The 27306-nt window shown below is 47.7% G+C and overlaps 1 protein-coding gene across 2 annotated transcripts in view; it reads left to right on the top strand.

Annotated features, from left to right (window-relative positions):
- The first annotated feature begins 6 nt into the window (after positions 1 to 6).
- The window catches only part of Mras (muscle RAS oncogene homolog), a 51442-nt gene continuing 24142 nt past the window's right edge, over positions 7 to 27306 (top strand). For both annotated transcript variants that reach the window (XM_005367817.2, XM_013354018.2), the window contains exons 1-2: positions 7 to 207; positions 24836 to 25045. In XM_005367817.2, the coding sequence (XP_005367874.1) occupies positions 24853 to 25045 (193 nt within the window). In that variant the 5' untranslated portion in view covers positions 7 to 207; positions 24836 to 24852. The remainder of the gene's footprint in view (positions 208 to 24835; positions 25046 to 27306) is intronic.

Raw genomic sequence — 27306 nt, forward strand, 5'->3', positions numbered from 1 at the left:
GTGGCCCGCTGGGCGCTCGCTCGCCCTGCTGCGCTGCACCCGGGCGCCCGGCTCTGGCTGTGCGTGGCCTCTGCCCCCGCCACCCGCCCCAGCACAACGGTGTGCGGTGAAGTCGCTCGCCACCGGGACCCCAGTCAGGGAGGGCCTGGCCACCGCTCAGACAGACTCCTTTGACTGTAGTCACCCCGGGATTCCTCGGTTGCCCGGGTAAGGACTTGGCGGGGAGGTGGGCGACGGGGTGGTGGGGCTCTTCTGGCTTAAAATGGCGTTAACCAGGGTAGGGATCTGCGGAGGGGTGGCACATTCGTGAGAATAATGAAAGACGGCTTGCTTCATAAACAACTCTTTACTGAGCCCTGGGTTCGGGTTGCTGGGGCTCTGGTCACAACTGGGGCCTGCGCTCACACACTAAAGTGACGCGGCCCGGTGCCCCACCATGTGTCAGGCTCAATGCCAACTCCTGTCCCACCCGGAAGGTAGGGGCACAAACTGAGTGACAGCCCAGTGTGGTCAGTCGAAGAACTCAAAAGACCCTCCTTAGGGGCAGGAGGTCGAGGAAGACTGTCTAGAAAAGCAGATGTGAGCATCTGCGGGGGCTCTTGACATTCAGCTAGAAACCTCTGCAGAGCTGAGGTGGCCTGGGGCTTGGGACAACGTGTAGTCTGGAGAGGGGACAAAGACAGTTTCACCTGAGCTCTGACCCAAGCGCTAGTGGCGGGGAACCTCTTTGGACTACCATGGTTTTTGCTCCTCTGGACCAAATTAGAGAGAGTAGACCGATGGGGCTCAGAACTGTGGCCTCTAGTGGTCTGCCTGGACGAGGGTATCTTCAGACAGGGACCCACCAGAAAGATGTTAATGATGGTGGTACCCAGAAAGGGGGCCGTGGACAAACAGCCTACCCAGGACTGTGTCAAAGAAGACTGCTTTTGACCCTATGTCTGGCCTGCCCTGTTTTGAGTGTGTGTGTGTGTGTGTGAGAGAGAGAGGGGGGGGGAGGGGGAAAGAGGGAGAGGGGCGTCCACGGCGGGGTGCCGGGTTTTAAGGCTAGTGCAGCCGTCTCCTCACCCTGCATCCTGCATCCTGCATCCTGCATCCTGCATCCTGCATCCTGCATCCTGCATCCTGCAGCAGTGGGTTGAAGTGTGAGGTGGTGGCTATGTCTGTTAACCGGCACACGTCAGGGCTTAGCTCTGAACAAAGTGCTTTCACCGAGGCAGTTTGTAGAGTTTCTCCTGCCCCCTTTCCCAGAGAAGAAATCTGAGCCGCTAACATTCCGTAAATCTTCGAATTTCCTGTAAATTGCATGTCCCTGCTGGCTGGGGCTGAAAATGTTTCAGGCCGTGGTGTTTCCTCATGAGTCTGCTCACGCTACCCAGCAGGCAGTTAGCATCTCTGTCTGTGGGTTTATGGTACGGTTGGGCCTTTCTCCACCAGGGTGGGAGGTGTGGGGCGCTGTTGCTGTGGGGTTTCAAGGTCAGTCTCTTTGCAGCGGGAGATTAAGCAAGTCCCCAGGCCCCCCAGATGTGACCTTGACATTTCCTTCTGGAGAGGAGAGCCCCCCCCCCCCCCGGGAGGCAGGTGACTACCTTCTTGAGCTGTCTGCCTTCCTGCAGAAAGCAGTTTCCATAGCCCTGGCTGACCTGAAACCCACTGTGTAGATCAGGCTGGCTGGAACTGATATCTGCCACCTCTGCCTCCTGTGTGCTGGGATTAAAGGCACACACCACTGCGCTTGGCTGCATTTATGATTTCTCTGTGTGTGACAAATATAACGAGTTTTAGGCACAGATATTTCACCCTGATCTCCAGTGATCATCTCTAATGAATTGAGCCCTTAGAGTGACTGGTCCTAACATTACATGCTTCCTCACCCCCTGCATCTCCTGAGTTCTCAGGAAACTGTGATCTCTGTGCTATATTTGACTCGTGTTGTTGTCATTGTATCCTTGTCTGCTGATGCGATACCCCCCAAACAGTGTGCTACCCTGGAAGTACCTGAAAACACACCGCTCCTGGGTACTGCATGGCTTGCACAAACAGTACTAAGTGTGAACTAGGTCCTTGTACAAAGCCGGAATGCGCTCTAGTGTCTAGAGGGTGTGAGTGTAGGCACGAGCCGGCTGCGAGGGACATAGAGAAGGGAAAAACGAAGGAGCTGGATGTGAGTGCCTTGTAGTTTGGAGCACCTGGCCGGTGCCCATTCCGCAGGTGCTGAGTAGAGCCCTTTGTAGCCTTACCTCATAGTATGATACCTCTGGGCCCTATGGTCCAAGTCTGCAGGGGTGCATTGGGCTGCAATAACAACACACAAATAACACAAGATAGATGAGGCTCAGATAAGGCTCCCAAAGACACCCTAGGCTCTTGTAAGATCTTGTACACTTCTGGCAGTTACTGTGTGGGACAGGTAGCCATGGAAGCTGAGACTCTGGAGTTTAGAGTCTTGGTTTTCATGATCTTGAGACGCCGCTTTTTAAAAAGTATGTATGAGAAGCCAGAGAACATTGGCGTGCAGAGTTGAACCTGTGTGTTGGTTACTTCTCTTGCCGCCGTGACAAAAGGCCTGAGAAAAGCAATTTACGGAAGGGTTCATTTTGATTCACAGTGTGAGAATACAGCCCCTCCTGGCAGAGAAGGCATTCCGGTGAGACGGCTTCTGGTTGGGGTGGCAAGCATGTAAGATGACTGGTCACACTGCATCCACAGTTCTAGAGCAGGAGAGGCGAGTACTGGCTTTCTGCTCGCTTCCTTCTTTTTGATTTAGTTCAGGGCACCTGCCCGTTGGAAGGTGTTGCCTACACCCAGGGCAGGTATTCCCTCCTGCATGAAACATATCCCAAACACCCTCACAGACATGGCCAGAGGTTAGCTTCTTAGATTCTAAATCTCATCATGCTAGCAAAGCTACGAAGCCTATGACTTGGGGCCTTTAGGAATCTCTGAAAATGAGTCATGGGATTGATCCTCCTGGTCTAATGCCCATTGCTTCAGCCACGGTTTTTGGAGAGTGTCATATGTCTCAGCCGGGTACTGTTCTTCTGTAGAGCATCTTAAAGGACAGAGATGGTGTCCAACGTCGACAGAGACAGGTGCTGTGTGTCCTCAGCCGGTAGCCGACCCTGGGAGACTCTGAGGAAGGGAGTTGTGTTGTCACTGCAAAGCCACAGGTCAGGCCCACCCCATCACGACCTGCTGTGCAACCCACAGTGGTGTCTCTTGTCCTCTGGGTAGCATTCTTATTCCTTGAGAGTGTCACCTCACCAGCCCTCCTTGGCTTGCCTTCCACACCCCCACCTTTTCATCTGGCTTATGTGCTTCAAGATAGTTTTCTTCAGGCCTTACCTCTCATGGGAGGCATGGAGCAACCGTGTGAACTTAGCCTGTTAATTAATTTAGTCCTTTTATGTGTCTGCCAGCTCTACTGGATGGGCTTGAGGGTAGCCAGATGGTCAAATGAAAATATGGGTCATCCCCAGCTGTTAAGGTGACAGACACATTGGATCTCAGAAGGGTTTATTCTCTGTTTGGAGAGCCTGGTATGAGGCTATCTCTCAATGGATGAAAGTCACCATTCACATTTGCTTGTTCCACTAGTGAGATTTTGCCAAGAATTGAATTGATTCTTCAGCAAGGAGTGAGGGGCTAAACTGGGCAGGGTAGGGAGCTCCAAGGTCAGGCCTGGCCCTCGGAGACCGTCTAGAGGGCTTGGGTGGGTCCTGTGTTGTGCTGGCCCAGGCTCTGCCTGTGGCTTCTCTGCCCGGGGTTGTCATGGGAATTAGATGAAATACACAGATGAAATATGCTGGGAGACTAGAGAGGGCCACAAGAATAAGAGCACAACCAGGGTTGCAGCCATCTCAAATGATAGAACCCTGACCCAGTAGGCCCCCTCCAGAATATTTAGTGTAGAATCACACCCAGCAGAACCACTTCTCATCATGATGGAGAGATAATTTAAGATGTGGTACAGAAAGATTCTCATTTGAATAGTTACATAGCTGTTACTATGCTTTATTTATATAAAAAAATACAAGCAGGCATCATATCAGAGCTGTTTTTTTAAATGGATATTTTTCTCAGATTAATGCTACAGAAAAATTTTAGAGCCAGGTGTTATACTCTAAGCCCGTAACCCCAGTACCTGAGGCAGAAACAGGAAGATCAGATTAGAGTCATCGTAAGATACATAGCAAGTTTGAGGCCATCTTTTTGCTACAAGAGACTGTCTGAAAAACAGTCTAAAATGAGGATCATTGAGATGGCTCAGTAGGTAGAGACTCTTGTTGTCGAGCCTGCCGACCTGAGCTCAATCCTGGGACTTACACGGGGAGAAGATAGGACTCACTCTACAGGCTGTCCCGTGGCTCCTGTGTGCCAGGACTGCCCTTCCGTCTGTGACAGCTTTGGCTTAAGCTGGACCCTTGTAGACGTGGCACTCACTGCCCTTCAGGTTACTCTGTCCCACCGGGAAATTTGCTCATTGCCTTTCACCCCTTACCCTGTTCCACACAAATCACTCAGTCATGTGTCTTATAAGATGGGCAGTTTTGCTTTCTTCAACTTCTTCTCAGTGGCATGGTTTAAAGCTATCCTATCTGCATGGCCATCTATACATTCACCCACCTATCCATCTGTCTGTCCATCGATCCACCTGCCCACCCATCTACCTGCCCATCTTCCCTTCAGCAAGGACCTATACTTTGGCCCTGTCTTGTACAGTTTGTATTTGCCATCCGTGAACCTCGGCATCGTCACCGGGTGCTGTTAGCCTTCTGTGCTTGTGGAATCCAGGTTTCAGGAAGGCTAAGCAGCTCTCTGTCATCATGAGCTTTGAGATGCTGCACCGGAGAGGAGTCTGAGCACATTCTATTTCAAGCATATGTGCTACTTCTGCTGCATCTGCTGCTCACGGAACCAGAGGACCACACAACCCAGTCTCCTCTCTGCTGGTGCTGTGAGGTCTGATTCTGTGTAATCAATACCGTGGGGCAGGGGCCTTTTAAGGAGAGTGGGTGGAAGACCTTTTGCATGAGAACCCTGTACATAGCGGAAACCTCAGAGGCAAACCTGTGGCTGATTCACGAAGGGTAGAGAGGAGTGACTGGCAGTAACCCTGACTCCATTGATCCGATAGCAGCCACCTGTGAACCCCTAAATCACTTCCTCACCATATTGTTTTAATTTTGAAAAAGAAAAATGCGAAGGATAATGTAATGAACACCATGACTCAGAATGAACAGGTTTGACCATTTTCTCTGCACTTGATCCTTCCTGTGGCAGTGCAGGACTTAAAACCAGAGGTTGGTCCTTTGGCCTGGTGAATTTGGGCACAGCATGAGCCTGCTGAGGGCTGTGCCTAGTTTCCAGTTATTAGACCTCTCTTTGCCCTCATACTTAGATAACCAACTGAAAATGCTACTAAGGCCTCATTAGCCAGGTAATCCCTGAAGTTGCTAGTGAGGCCTCATAGGTAACCCACCGAAGTTGCTAGTGAGGCCTCCACTGAGGATGCTGGTAGCTCCATTCTCCTCCTGTGACCGTGCCGGGAAGGAAGGTGATGTGTATTGTTGGACTTTGACCTTTCTCGAAGGTCTTTTTCTAACTCGTACATCCGTGCATCTGTCCTCACCAACATCTGCCTCTATTGATGTGTTTCCGATCAAAATTTAGTTCTAACCCAACTGTAATTTAAGTGGAGACTAGAAGGCGTGGTTTGGAGAAGACAGAAAAGCTATGACTCTGTTTTTAGAATATGATTTGTGACGTTCATCTCTTAAACAGTCGTTGAAAAAGCCCATAGTGTGTTCTGAACTGTAGGAGTAAGCTGGGCACAGTGGTGCATGCTTGTAGTCTTGACACTCAGGAGGTTGAGGAAGGAGGATCAGGGGTTCAAGGTCATCCCTGATACATTTCAAGGCCAGCCTGGACTACTTGAGACCCTGTTTCAAAACAAAAGTATAAGGCTGGATATAGTGGCTCACAATGTTAATCCCAGCATTTGGGAAACAGAGGCAGGCAGACCTCTGTGAATTCGGTCAGCCTGGTCTGCATAGTGAGTTCTAGGACGGCCAGGGCTCTGTAGAGAGACCTGTTGCAAAAAGGCAAAGCCAAACAAACAGAAGTACAGGACTAGCTTTAAGGAAGCAGACCGAGTTGAGTGGAGGCACTGTCTGATCCCCAGTTCTTCATGTTTCTGTTTTTCCTTTATAAAGGGCTCCAGGTGCCTCATAGGGGATTCTCTTCTCTGCCAGGCAGGGATAAACAACTCTTCAGCTGCAGAGGTGGGGGATGCGCCTGGTGACAACTGGTGGCAACCTCTTCTTTCCACCCACAGGCTGACTCCTGTTAATGTTCATCTTGGGACTGGAGTGAGAACAGCTGAGAGCTGCTTTATGAAGCTGTGTTGTGGAGATGCAGACGGTTCTGGAAGGCCTTCCTTGCTAGCAGATTTTCCCCCCAACGTGTCACTAGTGGGGGCTGTGATTTAAACTCGCTTTGTAATATGCCAGAGGGACCTGGGGTGGTCCTCGAATCCTCATTGTGAACTGGTGAGGATTGAAGCACCTTTTTTGAGTTGCCAGCAAGGGGGGGTCACACTTCTGGAGCCTTCTCCATCTGATGGAGATGCTGTAAAAGTCACCGAGGCTGAGAGTGGAGACCTCAGAAGGACCTAGTGTTTGTCTTCCTATACAAGTGACATCAGTGAGAGCAGCTACGTAGACTATAGAACTAAGTTTGCTTATACAGAAATATATGAATGTGTTCTGTTTACAGACCCAGAAAATAAAAAGTTTGGGTTTACAAAAACCTATGCCACATATTATGTGTTGGGTTGCCCACAGTATACACTGAGCACCGAGGTTGAAAGTAACTGTAGCATGTGGCGCTGTGTGTGAATCAGTAGAATCACCAGTAATGGAGAGGGAACCTAGGGGACACCTAACTTCTTAAGAGCCGATCATTTAGGGGAAAGTTGGGGACAGGCTCTTGCCTCCCAAGAGTGTTACATTCATTTCAAAAGAATTAATTTCAAGGTGTTTACTGTTTTTTTCTTTTTTCTTATCCTTTAGAATTTCAACACACTTTCTGGAAAATTTCCCCCTTTCTAGATAATCACAAATTGGCCTCTTCATGTTTTAATTAGCATGAGTGGAAACTGCAGCTGATCAGAACCATGCATCTTTCTCAGCCAGTGCCTTCCTCTTTGGAATCATGCCCAAAGTCCAAAATAGCCCCTTGTGAGCTCTTTCAACACCTTTATTGGAGATGAGGGAAGAAGGGTGGAGACACTGTCCCAACACCTTGGGGACGTACACACATTTTTAAAACGTGGTCTTATAGGCTGTGTCTCCTCCGCTGTCCTTCCACACCCACATTCCTCAGGTTGAGATTCTTGGCAGAAAGTGGGAAGGTCTACCCCTGCACACCACACCCTTTCCAGCTGCGCTGCAGAAGTCAGGGTCTGCAAAGGTCAGGTACCCTGGTGGCATTTAAGACCAGCTGGCTTCCCAGCCAGCCTCCTGTCTCCTCCACTCATTGCCCCGAGTTCTACCCACCCTCCGTGGATTGTGGCCTGAGTCCACTTATCTGGGACTGGGTGGGTGTTTCCTGCATGTTTAAGATTTTATGGAGGAAATAAAAATAAAGGAACAAAGCCTTTGTTTTATTTCTGGACTCTAGCTGGGGATGGCTGGAAGGATGGAAAGGGGTGCAGGAACTGGTCACTTGGCACCTTAACAAAATAACCATTCTAATAGAGAGAGCATTTCACAGCGACGGTTCTATTTAGGGTTGGTGTGGGTGAATAGGAAGGATGGGCAGAGGGTTTGGAGAAAGCCCTGCACGTGGGTGGAATGGAATGGACAGGGTGGAGTGGCTTTGCCCTAGGCAGGGTCTCCAACGGTGCCAGGCAAGGGTCTGGGGCCACCCACCCAGGCTTCCAAGCAGGCAACCTGCCCTTAGGGACTCTCAGATTTGACTCTTTTCTTTTTTTTCTTTAATTCCAGACATGGTTTCTCTGTGTAGCTTTGGAGCCTGTCCTAGAACTGGCTCTGTAGATCAGCGGTCTCGAACTCAGAGATCCACCTGCCTCTGCCTGCCAAGTGCTGGGATTAAAGGCGTGCGCCACCGCCACCCAACTGATTTCTCTTTTCTGGATGAAGTCCCTGCTCTGATTTCTCTATTTTGTCTTTGTGATCTTAAGAGAGAGTCCCTGCTTCTATGAGCCTCCCTTCCACACACAGAAGAGATGCCCCAGCTCCCTCTGCCTGCCTCTCTTCTCTGGTCAACCCTCCATCCCACATGTGTGTGGGGAGATAGACACCCAGCAGCTCTCAGTTCTCCCGGAGGATTTTCTCCTTACTGAAGTTCTCCAAGGGTGCCATTTTTAACAATTGCCTAAGCGTCAGTGAGACCCCCCCCATGCCCATGGTGTTTCTGGCTGTTTGAGGGTGAAGACCGTGCCTACTGGCTGTCTACCTCCAGGATCAGCTATCTGCTGTGCCCCACGTGGGTATGGTAGGGTTGGCTTATTTACTTCCTAAGCCCTACCAACCTACTGCTGTGTTATATACATCAGGCTTTCACCGTGATCTCGGAGAAAGAGGGTTTCTCTCAGAAAAGAGCCAGACATGAAGTTCAGTGACATCCCTTCTCTTCTTGCTTGGCTATTTGCTTGGAGAACTTCTGTGGTTCTCTCTCTCAACCCTAGTTTACTACCATTTCCCAGTGATCAGTTTTCCTGCACACTTTCAGAGCTGACAACTCCTTACTTCTGTCACTTGATTGAGGAGCTGTGATGAAAGTCTGCTCTAGACTAACCTTGAGCCTTTAAATCCAAAAGGGCATTAGAGAGTTACTCTAGGCAGAATTCAGTATCCTGGAGTTCCAGAAGAACACAATGCTGTAGGATGGTTACTGCCATCATTAAGGCTAATGTAAGTTCTAAAGTCAGGCTGCCTCTCCTAATGACCAAGCCAGGAGTGGATCTCTTTTCTGTCGAGTGACTGAGCGGAGCAGAAATGATCTGGGTCTGCAGACATTCACTGAGCTTTGCAGGGATGTGCATTGACCATCGAGTAGAGAGGTCACAGTACGTCATATACAACTAGGCATTCAGTCACAGACTGTGAAATGTGGTCAAGAGAGATCACGGGGCTCTGGGAGGACATATGTGGAATCTCATCCAGCAAGTCCAAGGCACATTAGCAGTCAGGGAGGTATGTCATGGGGTTTAGGGTGTGGTCGGGGTTTAATGAACGGATGTTACAATGGTATACCCTGGCCACAGGCCTCAGCCTGGCTCTTCTTCCGACAACCATGCTGCTGTCTGTCACTTACCAATAATAGTTTTATAGTTTGGGTGGTGGCACACTCCTTTAATCCCAGCACTCAGGAGGCAGAGACAGGCAGATCTCTGTGAGTTCGAAGCCAGCCTGGTTTACAGAGTGAATTCCAGGACAGGCTCCAAAGCTACAAAGAAACCTTGTCTCAAAAATAATAATAATTTTGCACAGTTGTTAATTTGCTAAAGATTATACAACTAGCAAAGAGGCAAGATTGATATTTTTTTTTTCCATGACACGGTTTTGTGTATCCCTGGCTGACTTCAGACTTGCTATGTAGCCAAGAATGACCATGAATTCCTGGTCTTTCTGTCTCTACTTTCCAAGTTCTGGGATTATGGGTGTAAATTGTTCCATGTGTTCTGTGAAGTGTTGAGGATCAAACCCAGAACTTCATGAATGCTAGGCAAACACTCTACCGACAGAACTACAACTCCAGCTCTGAGATGAATGAGTTTTAATGGAAATGCTGTACAGAAAGCAGAGGGAGCTAAGTGAAGTGGCACATACTTTTAATCCCAGAACTTGGGAGGGCAGAAGCAGATGGATCTTCGTGAGTTCAAAGCTAGCCTGGTCTGCATAGTGAGTTCCAGAACAACCAGGCTACATATTGAGAGGTCTCAAAAAGAAAAGAAAAAAAAGACCCAACAATAACAACAAAAAACCAAAGGAAGGCAGGATGGACACAAGCAAGCAAGCAGAGGGTGGGCAATTGGCCACCCAATCTGTTCTGACCTTTGGTTGAGCCTTGCCCTTGGGTCTAGGGCAGTCTGCTCCTGAGCAGTCTGCCTGGTTTCCCTCTCCCTTCTAAACCAAATCTGCGTGGTTAGGAAGGCCGAGGAAAAACCAGAAAACAGAAAACTATAGAGCTCAGGGTGTGTGTGTGTGTGCGCGCGCGCGTGCGCGCGCGCGCGCACGCGCGTCCTGCTTTTTCAGCTAGAAAGTTTAGAATCCTGAGTTTGGGAGAGTTGCCCTGCCCTGAGCCCTGGTGGATGCTCAGACCCAGGCAGCTGGTTCTCCGTGTACCACTCCACAGGCCTCCACACAGGAAAATCCCATCAGCCCATTTGTTGCCATGCCCAGCTCATTTCCAGGAAGTTTCCCCTTTGCTTGGCGCATCCATCTGGCTACTCTTTAAAAATGGAAATTAGATTGCCTCACCCTACCTCTGGGAAGAGCCTAGTCCCCATTTCGGTCAAGCATAAAAAAAATGGTCACAGTCTTGGATAATGGCCTTTAATGTTTTGAAAGTAAATGAGGAAAACAAAATCCTTTTTGAATGTACCTTTCACCCTCTACCTCCCTGGGTCTGAGCCACTCCCGAGGCAGGCGGTGTGCCCTCTCTGTGGAGGACACACCCCTGGAAATTTCCCTGCAGGCCGAGGAACCCGTGTCACTGCACGGGGTCAGTTCCACTGCTTTGTCTTTTGGTTCTTTGCAGCCAGATTCAGGCCAGGCTAGCAGTGAAAAGAGTTATCTGTCCCAGACTGCCACAGCCCTAGGGTTGCGTCCATGCTGGAAAGAACCAGGGAGGTGGCTGTTGATCCGTGGCAGAACCATTAGGAGGGATGGGGGTCATTTGTTTGGCTTGTACAATGAAAACCTTTTAAACTGATGGTCAGTATTCGAATTTATTTTTGTTTTATGTGCATTGCTGTTTTGCCTGCATGTATGTCTGTGTGAGGGTGTCAGATCCCCTGGAACTGGAGTTACAGTTGTGAGCTGTTGTGTGGGTGCTGGGAATTGAACCCGGGTCCTCTGGAAGAGCAGCCAGTGCTCTTAACCATTGAGCTCTCTTCTCCAGCCCCAATGGTCAGTATTTTAAAGTCTAGATTTCTCTCTCACACATACACAAACAGACTTCTGGTTAGTCTAAAAAGGTAAACTCTCTGTTGGGAGGCTGAGGCAGAATAGCAAGCTCCAGGACAGCTTAGGCTATTCAGTGAGACTCTGTCTCAAAAAACGAAACGACACAAAATATCTGCCCTGCTGTAGGCATTCTCTAGCTGCAGCTGCCAGCTGTGTCAACCCCCTGGTTCATGCTACCAGAGGAACCTGATAGAAGGGGTGGCACAAAGGGGCATGCTCCTTAAAAGAGGCAGTATGGCCACGGGGTCACGTAAGAGCTTTGCGGTCCGACCTCAGCTAGACAAGCACAAAGCCATAGAACCCTGTCTTTAAGGATTCTAGGGGTCACTGGATAATGGCTGCCACTTGGAGTCTGCCTGAAATTTTATAAACTGAAGCAAGGGGCTCCATAGGGCTCGGAGAACGAGGCCTTTCGGAACTCAGCTCAGAGGGCCTGTGAAGACAGAGGCAGCTCCTCAAAGAGAGTTTTGGAGGGGGTTCAGTTGGAAGGCCCTTACTGGAAGGCTGCCTGTGGGCACCAGTACCCTGTGGTCTGGACACGCTGCTAGGAATTATTGGGATCAGAGATTGTATGGGAGAAGGGGTGCTGAGCAACAGAGGGAAAGTCTAGAAGGCTCTGTCTCTTCCGAAAGTAAAGATTCCCATGCACGATTTTCCAGGACGGTCTTTGTGCTCCAGGACAGCTTAGGAGTAGCAGTGCTGAAGAATTGGAGGACCCTGCTGGAGAAGGGAGCCCAAACTGGGAGCACACTGTAGCCACAGCTTTGCAGCTTCTGTTGTTCACCTGGGACGTGCTTGTCTTCATTGTATACCTGACTAATAACTGTGTGGTTTAAAAGACTGTTCTGGCATTGCCTTTACTAGGAAGGCTTCCCTAGACCCCCCTGCCTGACTAAAATGCCCCTATTCCCAGACTCTTACTGTTATGTTGTGGAATATTTAAGAAGTGTTACGTTCATTTATGCTGTGGAATTTTTGTTTAATGATGCAAAGATGTGTTGCATTCTTTTATGTTGCTTTTGTTTAACACTCTGAAGTTGTATTACTTTGCTTGCCTGAAACACCTGATTGGTCTAATAAAGGGCTGAATGACCAATAGCAAGGCAGGAGAAAGGATAGGTGGGGCTGGCATGCAGATAGAATAAATAGGAAGAGAGAAGAGAGGAGCAAGAAGTAGAAGAAGAGGAGGAAGTGAGGGACCAGCCACACAGCCAGACACCAAATAAGAAGGAAAAAAAAGATATATAGAAATAGAGAAAGGTAAAAGCCCAGAGGCAAAAGGTAGATGGGATAATTTAAATTAAGAAAAGCTGGCTAGAAATAAGCCATGCTAAGGCTTGACATTTATAAGTAAGAATAAATTTCCATGTGATTATTTGGGAGCTGGGTGGTGGGCCCCCAAAAAACAAAGAGTAAAAAAGGAAAAAAAAAAACCACACAACAACATCTTACATTATAGCATCAGTGCACAGACTGTGAGCTGATGTGAATCCTAAGAAGTTGTCTGTACTGGTTCCTCACCCAGTCCACTCTTCTCTGGACTCAGGTATAATTTGGCCATTTATTATGTCCTATGGCTTGTCTGTAGTTGGAAGTTTCTGTCCCGCCTAGTCCCACAGCCATTCATTCCCAAAGAAACACACAGAGGCTTATATTAATTATAAACTGTTTGGCCTATTGCTCATGCTTATTATTAACTATCTCTTACAACTTAATCCATAATTCTTATCTATGGTTAGCCATGTGGCTTGGTACCTTTTCTCAGTAAGGCATCCTCATATTGCTTCCTCTGTATCTGGCTTGTGACTCTGTCTCTGTCTCTGCCTTTCCTCTTCCCAGAATTCTCCTCATCTGGTCACCCTGTCTATACTTCCTGCCTGACTACTGGCCGATCAGTGTTTTATTAAACCAATATGAGTGACAAATCTTTACAGCGTACAAGAACATTATCCTACAGCACTTGTCAGTTTTTAATCTTCCTCATGATATACTTAATCTCCAAAGCACAAGATACCCAGAGAGGCCTTGGTATTTGGTAGAGAACACTGGTATTTAAGATCTTGAGGGAGGTACTGGTGAACGTTGAACCCATGAACAATGTGCTGTCTTCGTGTGCTCTGAAGTGAGAGCAACTATTTCCAGAACTCTTGGAGACATGGGAGAGAAGGCATGGCCCCTGGTCAGTCTGTGAGTGAGCACTTGGGGGCTTACTGTCCTAGGGAACTGCTGTACAGATCATGGCAGATTCTTCCAGCACAGAGTCTGCAGGGAAACCAGTCCAAAAGACTCCCATGAGAACCTTCCAGCAGTGAGTAGTGAGTTCTATTGAGCTGTCCCGTTGACCTGGTAGTTTGCAGACCATCCCTGGGCCCTGGAAGGGCCTGGAAGGAGTAGAGGTTCTTCCTGCAGGAGGAGAGACTTGGATGGGTTTCTGAAGGATGTTGATGATGGTGATGACCTGGTGCTTACGAGGGAGTTCCTCTGTGTCAGACGCTGGGTCAAACAAGCGAACAAAATGCAGTGCCTCCAGCATTGCGAGGCTAAGCGCTGCTGCTGTTGCCACTTTTCCAGAGGGTGAGTGACTGCTCAAGGTTACAGACTTTTAATCCTATAGCACGCCAGTTCCTTGGTCTGGAGTTCCAGGTAAGGGGCCAGCCTCAGGCCCAGCTGGAAGCAGCAACTCTGAATATAGATGGATATGAGAGTGATAGAAAATGGGGCTTCAGAGCTGTCTAGATTATCCCACTTCTTCTCTGGTTCACAAGGTATCTGCCGAGATCAGATCTGTGTAGCAGGCTTTATCCCCGTCTGGGGTGGGGAAGTTGTGTGTGTGTGCAGGCGCGCTCGCTCATGCGTGTGTATCCCTGCTCTGGCCTGCCTGTGTCTGACCCTGATACCACCTCCCTACCCACAGCTGTGCTCTCACCAGCACACCTGCCTCTACTCTCTCTGCCCTGGCCTGGCTTTGCACATACATGTCCATCCTCCTGCCAGCCACCGGAGGACACCCAGAGTGGTGGCTGGAGGTGGCTCTGGGGACACAGTACTCCTTTCTGCTGGGAGACCTTGGGAGAGTGATTTTAACTTCTCTGCTTCTCAGTTGTTTTTAGATTATATTTGCCTGTTAATTTGTGTAACTCATGTATGTTTGTGTGCACCATCGAGTGTGTGCAGAGGTCAGAGGACAGCTTGTGACAGCTCTCTCTCTCTCTCTCTCTCTCTCTCTCTCTCTCTCTCTTTTTTTTTTTTTTTTTTTTTTTTTTTTTTTTTTTTTTTTTTTTTTTTTACCATGTAGGTCTCAGGGATTGAACTCAGGTCCTCAGTCTAGGCAGTGCATGCTTTTCCCCACTGAGCCATTTCACTGCCCTGTGTTTCTGGAGCTATAAAACTGGGTTCATCAAATCAGTACTTGAGAACTGAATGAGTTATTTGAATGGCAGAATCTCCCGACAGTTTTGACACATTTGTTTGTATTAAGTGTTGGCTGTGAACACCCTCATGGCTGTCATGACTGTAGCCAGAAGTTTCTGCACACCTCTCAGAGACTCAGCGCTAGATGGTAGATGGGTGCCCGTCCCCTGTCCGGAAGGTTCTTTATACTGGTGAGTCGGACCCAAGAAACCTTAGCTCCAGGGTGAACAAGGGCACTAGGGCTCTCTCCTTGCTTGCTTCTAGTGTGGTCTTCCTGGTTCTCTTGATGGTGGAAGAGACTGGCAGAGAAGAGGAGATAACATAAGACAATGACAGGATCATCCAAAGATGATCGAGTAAGGGCCCTCCCCCAAGGGAAGAAAAACCACTTCATGAGGTGCTTGGGGGAGAACAAGAACGGTAGTGAGCTAGATCTGGGATGCCAAGTACGCTGTCTATGTATGTCAATCACCTTGTTTCTGCCTACCAGCAGCACTAGGTAGGAAAGGACTCTAAGAGGAAGGAAGGAGCCCACCATCAGTCAGTGACATCTGTCGTGGCTCTGGGAAGGAGCAACACTCAGCCACACATGGGTCATACGGACTTGGGCTTAAAGTCCTCTGTGGTGAGCGCTTACATATGTAGCTGGCTGGTGGGTCAACGGTAAGGATGGATGGAGGTCGCTGGGCGCAGAGGTGGCTGCTTAGAGGTGGAGAGCGGTCCAGGGACAGTGCTGGCTGAGTTGGCACAGATGTCATACCGAGAAGAAGGGGAAAGGCTTAGGGAGGGATGCCAAGTGCCCCAGACTCCTGGTGGGTCCTGCATTACTGGTAGGTCAGCAGCTGGGGGAAGCATCCCATTTCTGGGAATTGTGCAGAAGGGAAGGGCAGCTCCTGGAATGCAGAGCCATTTCCTCTACATGGGTTGGGCCGCTACCCCCAATGTGTCCTCATCTCCCCCCCCCCCAGTGCTGGGCACACCCAGACATCACAGAGGTGAGGTTAGCTTCCCAGGACGGATTCAGCTCTACGTGAATACACTCTCAGAAGAGCGCCCTTAATGATGAGCACACCCTCCTCTCCCAGCCCGACTGCTGGGCTCAGGAGGAGTCTTTAGAATAATTACTGTCAAAATAGAGAGGCGAAAGAAGGGTGAGGACCAGATCTTCACTGAAGCTGGCAGCGGCCTTGGGGTGCTTGTACCCTTGCTCTGGCCTCTTAACAATCTGTAGCCTCGTGTCAGGGAAGCTGCCACAGGACGGACAATGCCCAGAGAAGAGAACCACAGTAGCAGATGAGGTTGTGAGATGCTGCAAATGAATTCAAGTCAGGGGCCATAAGGCATGGCAGTTTTAAGCACTACCTTTGGCAGCTGTTACCACTCTGGGCACCACTGGTTTCAACCAGGACTATATGACATTGCTTTGAGAGTCGTGCTAGTTGAGGTCGGTGGGTGGCCAGGGACCTCTCCTTGGACTCCTTGGCAGTGTCTGCTGCCAGCACCATTTCTTCCACATGACCAGCTCTCATAGTGGTTTGGGCTGTTCTTCTGGGGAAAAAAAAACGCTCGGGACTCTGTAGGATCTGGGAAGAGGGAAGCAGATTGATGTCCCAAGCGTCCTCCATCACCCCTGTGTGGAGTGAGAGTCCCTCAAGTCAGATCCACGCACGGGCAAGGAATTGAACTAAGACACTGGGACCTAGTATGTTGGGAGAAAAATCAGGGTCAGTTAATCCCCCTGTCATTGCTCAGGCATCTTCCATGTTATTTCCACTGGGCTCTTGTTCTTTATTTTTAAAGCTGGGGAATTGGAGGGTCTAAAAGATTAAGAAGCCTCATGGTGGGACTTCATCACCTGCCTGGCTGAAGAATCAAGACTGCTTCTGACCCCCTCGGCTGCCATACTGACAGCCACTGAGCTTAGTGTCGTCTTGTCCCTGGATTTTCTCAGATATACGCACCACATTTGATTTATTTGTTTTAATTTTATGTGTGTGTTTTTCCTGTACTGTTGTCTGTGTACCACACATGTAGCAGGTGTGCCTGGGGAAAACAAAAGACGGGTATCAGATCTCCTGGAACTAGGCAGCGTTACAGAGAGCTGTAAGCCACCATGTAGATGTGGGGGATTGAACCTGGGTCTTCTGCTGAGCCATCTCTGCAGCCCCCTGTACCCATCATATTTTGAAACTTACTGATTGACAAGGTTATGCTAGGCTTAGCACCCAAATACCTGCTTCTTCTTGCAGAAGAAGGGGCATTGTGTCCCTTCTTGGCACAAGAGCAGGCAGAGAGGGTAGAAGGGCTAAGTGGGGGCAGGACAGAAAGACCCCTGCAGCCCTGGGAGGTGATGGGGAAGATATGGCTGTCACCCTCATGGTGCTTGTAATCTGCTTGGGGCAGTGGTTCTGGAATTCAGGAAATAATTTCATGTTATGGAAAAAGAGGGGTAGAGAGGGAAAAAAACAACCAAAGAAAAAGCTTACTTCTCAGCTTAAAGATGCCTGATGTTATAAAATCATTTAAAAAAAAAAGCAGCATTGCTGTTTAGGAGGAAGTTTCCAGAGCAAGTAATGGGTTAGACTGCTGGTGTAGCCTGTGGGCTGGGCGGGGTTCTGGGGAGCAGTGGTTACCATGGAAACCAGCTCAGCTGCCTTCCCTGCCAAATGGCTGCTGTTCCAAAAGTTGGTTCCTATGTGGAGGGAGCTGGAACCTCAGAGCCTTTCCCATGGAAACAATGCCCCAAACGATGGGCGACCTTCCCACATAGGCCTGCAGCATCTGGCTGTGATGGAGATGAGGTGGCAGGGAGACTTCAAATGAGGGAAAAGGCCATGGCTGGGAGTCACAGGACTGAGATGGGTTTGCTTTTGCTTCTGGGAACATAGTAAAAAGGCAAGAGAGGAAATATCTGGGTGCCTTTTCTGAGCTTATCATATTTAATGCCATTTTATTTCATGCTTAGAGAAGATCCTGAGGCTACCCAAGGTTATACAACTGGTCAGTGGACAGAAACCCAAAAGAAAATGAATGGCAAAATGTGACAAGAAACCAGCTACCTTCTTGCCTTCAAGGGGCCACCTAGTAGCCCCCAAAGTGAAAAACATTCAACAATAACTTTTACTAGAAGAAGGATATAAATATAAGTAGTTTGCTCCATGGCCATGTGGCAACAGTGATTGTGCCTTGTGGTGACTTTTAGCTTAGCCTTTGATTGGCATTTAAGAATCTTTTCCTTGTGCCATACAAGACCATCTTACTTTGTAGTAGTGTGGCATATACCCTGTCATCTTCATGACAAAGACATTAGATCCATTTTCCCCCTGGGTGAAAAACATGCCCCCCGGGAGAAGACAGGCAGTCAAAACCACTTCTGTATTGGGGGCTCTCTGGATCCAGTTTGTTCTGGTTCACATTTATTCCAAAAGAGTCCTATCTGTGGGGTTCATCTCACCCCTTGGACACAATCCCAATGCCTGGCTGAGAGGGTTTCCATGAGTCCTGTGTGTACTTAGACCAGCCCCATGGTTGGCGGGTTGTATAACGTTTTTGGGAATGCCAGTGCTTAAACCCTGGTGCATTCAGCCTGTTCCATGCTAGGCTTTGTGAGGACAGAGGGCAACGGAGGCATCCCATGCCCTGGGGTGCATGACAAATGTTTAGAAGATTCCAAGTGTGATGGTGGCCTCTGCATGTGGACCATGGGGCTCAAAGCACAAAGTGGAGGCTGTGTCTCCCCTGAGAAGTGATTCCTGGGCCTGGACTGGCCCCCTCTGCACACCGCCATTCTGTGAACAGTGGACATTCCATGACGGTGGGCACACCGGGAGAGCAAAGGCTAGCTGCAGGGACTAGAGTACGCCTGCTGCACAGGTGGCGAGGGCGGTTACCTTGGGCTACTGATGAGAGGGTGTCATTAAATGCTCAGTGTAGGAGTTTGAACTTGACCCATCAGCTGCGGACAGATGAAGAGGGTTTTTAGCCTGACACAGTGTGAGCCTCTTCCTCTGAGTCCTAGGAAGAAGCCAAGTCCAAGAGAAAGGGAACCCTGGCCTGCTGCGGTTCCCTGTGGCCTGGAACTCTTCAACGCCTGAGGTCGGTCAGAGCTCTATAAAAAGAAGGGAGACCTCCACTGACCACTTCCTGCCAGCTGCCTCAGCAAGGGGAAGCTGTTTATAGCAAGTCGGCAGGTGATTCTGCTGTGGGTGGTCTGAACTCTGACTCAAAGGGCAAGTTTGGGTCCTCTGTTGCTAGTGTGTGTCTTACCTTGTGGTCTTTTGAAGAACACAATCAACAGAAATGGTTTATTTCCTCGCCCTTTCCCATCTGCCTGCTGCTGCTGGCTTACTTGGCTTCCAGGGGAGGGTGGAAAAGTCTCTTACCAGCAAGCCCCTGAGCTCTGGCCAGCGTCATTGGCCATTGGGGGGAGAGAGGACAGAGGCACCAGGCTCCGCTAACCGGAGAAGCAGAGAAGAGGGTGTCTGTCCTTCCTGTCTGCCCCCGTTCCTGCAGTCCTGTTGTCCGCTCTCCTGTGGCCCCTGTATGTGTTAGCTCATCTGCATTGTTGGTTCTGGTGCTGGAGCCACATCCAGCTCTATCCCAAAGAGCTTAAATGAAAGCAGACAATATTTTCAGGGAGCCTGCATGTTTTATTTTGTGAGGGAGATTTTAACACTCTCAAATTGTTACACTATACAAGTCTATTACAGTCATCCCTTGGTATGGGTGGGTGGGGGGCATACAGGGTTTCAAAACCCTGACTGATACCCAGATTTGTAGATTCTCAAGTCCCTCACATAAAATGCCATAGCACCTCCCCATGCACTTTAAATCACCTCTGCATTATACACGCCCAATATGATAGATACACTGCATAAAAAGCGATATCATACTGTTTAAGGAATAATGGTGAGAAAAAAATAGCCCATACATGTCAGGAGAAAAAAATTAGAGTCAGGGTCTCATGTTAAGCTAGCTTCCAGTTTACTACGTAGCTAAGGATGACCTTGAACTTCTGATCTTCCCGCTCCCACCTCCCCAGTGCTGGAATTACAGGCATGCTCATGGCCTCCAGCTTCTGGGGGCCAGAGGGTTAGTGCAGCTAAGCAGACAGTCCACCAACCAAGCTTCAGAGCCAGCTCCAAATGATGTTTTCACATACAAAAATGTTTTATTAGTGTAGCATACGTAAATTATAAAAGAATGATAAGATTTAATGTCTGTATTGTGACCCAGCATCTGGGACTGGGAGAAGGCTAGAAGAAGAGTACAGCAGATTATATTCCCAGTGCAGGTCTCAAGGCTGAGCGGGGAGGTCAGGGGCAGCAGCTTCTCAAGGCCTCGTCTCGCTGATGTCAGCAGCAGCCAGGCTGGCCAAGCAGTCTAGAGGACTGGAAGGGATGCGCCTTTCCCTCCCAGACAGGTGTGGTCAGAAGCCAGAGAGGAGCTTTGTTTCCTGCTGATCTTTTTCACGGTGAAGGATGGTTGGCTTTGGTTGAGGGGCTGCCAATCTTCCCAGGCTGTTCTCAAGTTACCATCGACAGAGCCTGCCAGCTTCAGGTGGGGCTGGTGAAAGACTGTTTTTGCTAACTAATTGTGTAAAAACCTGTGATCTTTTCACCTAAGGCCTTCAGCTCATCCTTAGGAGCTCCAGGGGCACCTGATTCTCCATTGTCCTCACCAACAAAGATCTGGGTGACTGGTTTAGATCGCCAAGACTCCTTCCTCCCAAAAAATTTTCAATTATTATTTTTATTTCTTTATTGATTTTTTTTGAGCTCTACATTTTTCTCTGCTCCCCTCTCCTTTAACCCTCCCCCCAAGGTTTCTATGCTTCTAATTTACTCAGGAGATCATGTCTTTTTCTACTTCCCGTGTAGATTAGATCTATGTAAGTCCCTCTTAGGGTCCTCATTGTTGTCTAAGTTCTCTGGGATTGTGATTTGCGGGCTGGTTTTCTTTGCTTATGTTTAAAAACTACTTATGAGTGAGTACATGTGATAGTTGTCTTTCTGTGTCTGGGTTACCTCACACAAAATGATGTTTTCTAGCTCCATCAATTTTCCTGTAAAATTCAAGCTGTTGTTATTCTTTTCTGCTGTGTAGTACTCCATTGTGTAAATGTACCACATTTTCCTTATCCATTCTTCGGTCAAGGGGCATTTAGGTTGTTTCCAGGTTCTGGCTATGACAGTGTTGCTATGAACATAGTTGAGCACATGTCCTTGTGGCACAATTGAGCATTCTTTGGATATATACCCAAAAGTGGTATTGCTGGGTGTTGAGGAAGGTTGTTTCCTAATTTTCTGAGAAATAACCACACTGACATCCAAAGGGGCTGTACCAGCTTGCATTCCCTCTAGCAATGCAGAAGTGTTCCCTTTACCCCACAACCTCTCCAACATAAGTTGTATCAGTATTTTTGATCTTGGCCATTCTTACAGGTGTAAGATGGAATCTCAGAGTTGTTTTGATTTGCATTTTCTGATGACTAAGGATGTTGAACATTTCCTTAAGTGTCTTTCAGCCATTTTAGATTCCTCTGTTGAGAGTTTTCTGTTTAGGTCTGTACCCCATTTTTTTTTATTGGATTATTTGTTTTTTGATAACCAATTTCTTGAGTTCTTTGTATATTTTGGAGATCAGATCTCTGTCTGATTTGGGGTTGGGGAAGATTTTTTCCCATCCTGTAGGCTGTCATTTTGTCTTGTTGACCATGTCCTTTGCTTTACAGAAGCTTTTCAGTTTCAGGAGGTCCCATTTATTAATTGTTTCTCTCAAAGTCTGTGCTGCTTGGGTTATATTTAGGAAGTAGTCTCCTATGCCATGCATTCAAGTGTACTTCCCACTTTCTCTTCTATGAGGTTCAGTGTGGCTGGCTTTATGTTGAGATCTTTGATCCATTTGGACTTGAGTTTTGTGTATGGTGTTAGATATGGGTCTGTTTTCATTTTTTACATGTTGATATCCAGTTATGCCAGCACCATTCGTTAAATATTCTTAAATTTTTTTCCATTTGATTTTTTTTGCTTCTTTGTCAAATATCAGGTGTTTGAAGGTGTGTGGATTAATATCTGGGTCTTCAATTTGGTTCCATTGGTCCTCCTGTCTGTTCTTATGCCAATGCCTGGCTGTTTTCAGTACTGTAGCTCTGTAGTAGAGTTTGAAGTCAGGGATTGTGATGCCTCCAGAAGTTTTTTTATTGTACAGGATTGTTTGGGCTATGCTGGGTTTTTTGCTTTTCCATATGAAGTTGAGTACCATTCTTTCAAGATCTGTGAAAAATTTTGCTGGGATTTTGATGGGCATTGCATTTGAATCTGTAGATTGCTTTTGATAAGATTGCCAAATTTTCAATAATTTACAACTCATAGTTGATTTGAATCTGTCAATATAGAATTCATGGCTAAGAATGTTGACTGTATTCATGAGCAGATGTGTGTGTGTGTGTGTGTGTGTGTGAGAGAGAGAGAGAGAGAGAGAGAGAGAGAGAGAGAGAGGAACAGAGAGAGACACACAGAGAGAAAGATGGAAAACAGAACAGACACAGGAAATTGAAGAGCCCTGCAGTCTGATTTTGGAATAGCCACCTTCCAAACCTTGCTCTTTTGGGTTCCACTTCTGGGCCAGGACAGTCATGTATGCATGCCTCCCTGTAATAGTGGCCCTATACCTTTGCTGTTCAGAGGTCTGGTGTTTTTCCATATATAGTACAAATCGTTTTCTAGGTTTGTTAAGCATCCTGTTTTGGTTTTGTTTCTATGTATGTATGTATGCACGCATGCATATGCAAGAAGGTTTTGCTATGTATCCCACATTTGCTTGAACTTGTGATCCTACTGCCTTTGTCTCCCCAGTTTGGGGATTAAAGGTGTGTACCACTACACCCAGCCAGTTAACTGGTTGCTATCCCCCCTCCCCCCCAACATTTGGATTATTCACACCTCCATCTCCCCATTCCTAACATTTTTGTGACGCTCCCCGATTAGACTTTTTCCTTGCAATAAAGTCTCACCTGACAGAGTGTTTTAACTCTTTAGAGGGCATGCCCCTTTTTAATTTTGATCCATTTCTGAAAGCCTGTTCTCAGCCCAGCTTTGACAGATTTATATTCTTCCTGCCTGCAGAAAAGCTTGTACTTCCCCCACACTTTGGGGGAGTCCGAAATGTCAACATCAGGTTTCAGTGACTGGGGAGGCTCCAGCAACAGCGCTGGCCTTCAGCCACATGCAAATCAACATGGCCACACAGCCCACGTTTTTGTTAACACCCTTTGTGTCGCAGCCTAGCGTCGAAGATCTTGTAGAGTCGAAAATAATTATAAATACCTCTCAAACTGGCTGCTAGTCTGGTATAGAAGAAAACTATGCTTTGGGGTGGGGGTGGGAGGGACACAGTGGTAGCGGCAGGAACCCCAAGCCCTTGTCCTCTGGGTTATGCTATCCCCCACCCTCTTTACCAGCTACCCCTTGAGCCTCTCTCTTCCCCAGCGCAGCACTGGGGTGTTTTCATCTGTACAGAGATAGCAGCAAGCGTCTGCTCCCCCAGGATTGGTTTTTATGCTGCTTGGGAGTGGCCTGTGAGCCCTGCGGCTTGCTTTGCCCTGCCAGGATCTTCAGTGGGCTGCTTTTGTCCCTGTTAGCAGTCCTAATTGTTCTTTTCAGAATATTTTTATGCAATGCATCTTGATCATATTCACCATCCACCACCTCTCCTATTTCCTCCCACATTTACCCTCCCTACCCTCACCTCCCTACCCATCCAACTTTGAGCATCTCCTCCTTTTCTTCTGTCTAGTCCAGTTTGTGTTACCCAGCTACTTTCGGGCATGGAGTCTGCCCCAAGTGTGTGGCTAACTAACCAGAAAGCTAACCCTCCTCCTTGCAGCCAGTGGCCAGTGGCGACTCGCTAGTGGTGGAATTTGGTCCGCACTGGGCTTTGGCCTGGCCTGGGCTTGTGGCCATCTTGTGCATGTTGTCACAGTTGCTGGGAGTTCATGTGTGCAACTGTTGTGTCTGGAAAATCTATTCCTTGGAGCCAGCCACCACCTCTGGCCCTTACAAAGTGTCCTTCCTTCACCAGTGTGTGACATTGACTGCCAGCCCACAGCTGGCTGCTGACGGATAGCACTCCATTGGGTTCCTTCCTGGTTTTCTGAGTGCACCTTCCATGACCCCCATTTGCCTCTCTTTCTGGGCACTCTGTGACATCATTTCCCAAGGTCACTCTGCTCTCTGTCACCTCGTCACGATCAGTCTTAGCCTGGGAAGGTCTTATCATTCTTCAGAACCCTGGGCCCCCATTTCCAGCTCTATCACCTGCCTTAGTGGGGAGCTTCTCAGTGCCCACAGGTCTTTGCTGGGGAAGGCCAGCTTGTGCTTCCTAGAGTGTGAAGCAGATTCCCTGCCTCTGCCCCCTTGGTGATACCGGAAACATCCCAGCATCGCAGAGATCCTGGTGGGGGAGAGAACCGCTCCTGCTGTGAACCACTACAATACCTGCTTCTTCCTTCTTTGTCCCAGCTTAAATGGATGGACAGATTCCCTTTAATGCTGGCATGACTTCAGCATGATAAAGTACAAGAAGATGGAAGGACAGGATGGCAGATTTGGGTTGGAAAGGGCCTCCCAGAGCACAGGCATGCTGAATTTGCACAGCCTCTCTGTCCTCCGGGCTCAACAGCCTCAGGTCTTTCTCAGCAGGGAATTCAGATTGATAATATTGGAATTGTTATAGTTGATAGGCGGTGATGTGAAAGGTGTGTGTCTTCTATCCCTGCTCCGCTCAGAGCATACACACACACACACACACACACCCCGCTTACGTGTGCAGCCCTGGGGCAGAGGCTAGTTGTAGAGGAACTCTCTCCACACAGCTTTTAGCTGAGCTTGGTGAAGACCAGTGGGATGGTGGGAATCAGACCGGACCTGGCATGTAGTTGCTGTTGAGGGAATAGTGGTGAACAGGTCATTGGAACGGTGATTGTCTTTGAGCAGTGGGACCACACATGACACGTTCACGTTGAGTAGTGGGACCACACATGACATGTTCACGTTGTTTTGCCTTGTTTCACTTTCTAATTGACCTTTGGGAGTTTTTGTTCCCATGAATATTTCTCTCAGATTCAGGAAAGAAAGCCCATGATTATTTTTTTCCCTAGTTCAAAAGAAAGAGATCCCTCCCTCATCCTGTGTGTCTTTCTTCCCTAGGTGTGGCTACCAGAAGCATGGCCACCAGCGCTGTACCCAGTGACAACCTCCCCACGTATAAACTAGTAGTGGTGGGAGATGGAGGTGTGGGCAAGAGCGCCCTCACCATCCAGTTTTTCCAGAAGATCTTTGTGCCTGACTACGACCCCACCATTGAAGACTCGTACCTGAAGCATACGGAGATTGACAATCAGTGGGCCATTTTGGATGGTGAGACCTGATGACAGCCTTGCATGGGGTGGGTTACCATGGGGAGAATCAGGGAAATGTGATAGGCTTAAGTGGGGCAACATGGTTTCCTGCTTGCTGATATTATGGTATGGTTGCTGTAAGGCAGTATGTAGCATCCAGGGGGAATTCTAGATAGAGATCTGGTCCTGGTAGAGTGCTCAAACACCTTAGTGGTAACGAAAGCAGACTGTGAAAGAAGAGGCCGGGGAGAATCCTGCCAGCTCAGAAACACTGTATGGGAGTTGCTTCTTTAAGCAGAAGCTCTGATGAGCAGATACAGAAGTTTCAAGCTAATAAAAAAGAGAAGCTTTCTCTTTTTAGATTTATTAAGGAAAACTGAGAAAGGTCTCCCAAGAATAGGAGGCTCTCACAATACATGAAAACTGATTTCTTACTAACCAGAGTGTACCTAGGAAGTGCTCCTTTGTTGGGAGTGTACCTAGGAAGTGCCCCTTTGTTGGGAGAGCTTGCATCTGGCATTGTATTTCTACTCTGTTCAAAATTAGGGTTTCTCAAAGTGTGGTGGTCAAGGAGCTTCCTAGAGATGTGAATCCAGACCCCTTCTCATTCCGAAACTCCAAGGGTGGAGGGCAATGACTTGGTTTTTAGCACACCCTGTAGGGATTGTTGAAGCTGGAGACCCCCATGCTAGATTCCTGCTGGCCATGATTCTCTATTGCCCAAGTCTCTTCCTGAGCTAAGCCCATTAATCACAGGGCGCTGGTCTAGGAGGAGAGCTTGGAAAGCTGCTGACTTACAAGTTTCTTTCAGATAAATGCAAATATTTTTCTCAGTCTGTGTCTTGTTTTCCGTCCTCCCAACAGTTCCTTTCAAAGACTAGACGTTTCTGTTTTGATGGCATCTAGTTTATTCGTTCTTTCACGGAGTGTACTTTTGGTATTTTGTCTAAGAAATCTTTGCCTAACCCAAGGTCACGGCTGTGTTTCTCATGGTTTCTCCTGGAAGTTGAATTGTTTGGGTTTTTCATTTACGTTTTGTTCTATTCTGTACACTTTGCATGTGGCATGGGGGTGGGACAGATCTTCCAGAGTTCCTTGTTAAAGATATTCTTCCTTCCAGCTCCCAGTTGACTTTGTCCCAATAGTGAGAACCAGTTCCCCATGTAATCTCTCTTTGGTCTGGATGTCTGACTTTAGACAAATCGCCACTGCCTTAACAGTTATAGCTCTATGATAACTTAGCAATTGAAGCCATGTGAATGAATATGAATTATAGACTCAGTGTTAATTTCTGATTTTGTTTGGGATAGTGTTGAATTTGTGTACAACCTGAAGGAATTTTTGTAGTGTTTGGTACTGAACAAGTGACATAGTCCTGAACCACATCCTCAGTTCTGAGAACAGATGTCTTAGCTGACAATGCTGAGCCTTTTAACCTGTGAACACTGTCCCTCTCCATTTATTTAGGTCTTCCTTGATCTCTCAATTGTTTTGTGCTTCTGAATACATAGGTCTCTTATGTACATTTTGTTAGGTTTATACTTACATCTGCATTGATGCTATGATAAATGTTTTAAATTTCAGCTTCAATTGTTTGCTGCTAGAATATAGAAAATTAGACCTCTGCCTCCCAAGTGCTGGGATTTAAAGGCATGCACCACCACCGCCTGGCTATGATTTCTAATTTTTAAAATTAGTTTCACATTAACTATGAAGTAATGGGTTTCATTGCGGCACTTTACACATATATGTCAGTATATTTTACTCAAATCCATTTTCCCCTCACTGTCTTCCCTGTGCCTCCTGATCCTCCAATATGATTGATTTTTATGTATCAATCATATAACCTTCTGTATTAGCCTTAGTGGCTCTTTGTGAGATTCCTTTCTGCATGGATGATCATGGTGGTAAAGGTAGTTTTATCTTTTCCTTTTCAATCAATGGTTTTTATTTCTTTTTCTTGCCTTATTTCAGTGACTAAAGCCTCCAGTATTGTGCTGAGTGGCAGAATAAGAACAAAATCTGTGCCTTGTTCCTAAAGGGAGTGTTCAGTCTCTTGGCATCAGTCTGATGTTAACTGATATTATGATTATATTTATTTGGTGGAGATGCCCTTTGTCAGGTCAAGGAGGCTCCCTTCCCTGATTTGCAGGCGGTTTCAATCAGGAGCGGCTGTCAGGTGAGATAATCCCATGGTTTATCTTTGTTAGTTTGCTAATGTGGTAAATTATGTTGAGGTTTTCCCTCAATTTTTATTTTTATTTTTTTATTTTTTATTTT

The sequence above is a fragment of the Microtus ochrogaster genome, unplaced genomic scaffold (assembly GCF_000317375.1).
Source record: "Microtus ochrogaster isolate Prairie Vole_2 unplaced genomic scaffold, MicOch1.0 UNK24, whole genome shotgun sequence".
In the NCBI taxonomy this organism is placed as follows: domain Eukaryota; kingdom Metazoa; phylum Chordata; class Mammalia; order Rodentia; family Cricetidae; genus Microtus; species Microtus ochrogaster.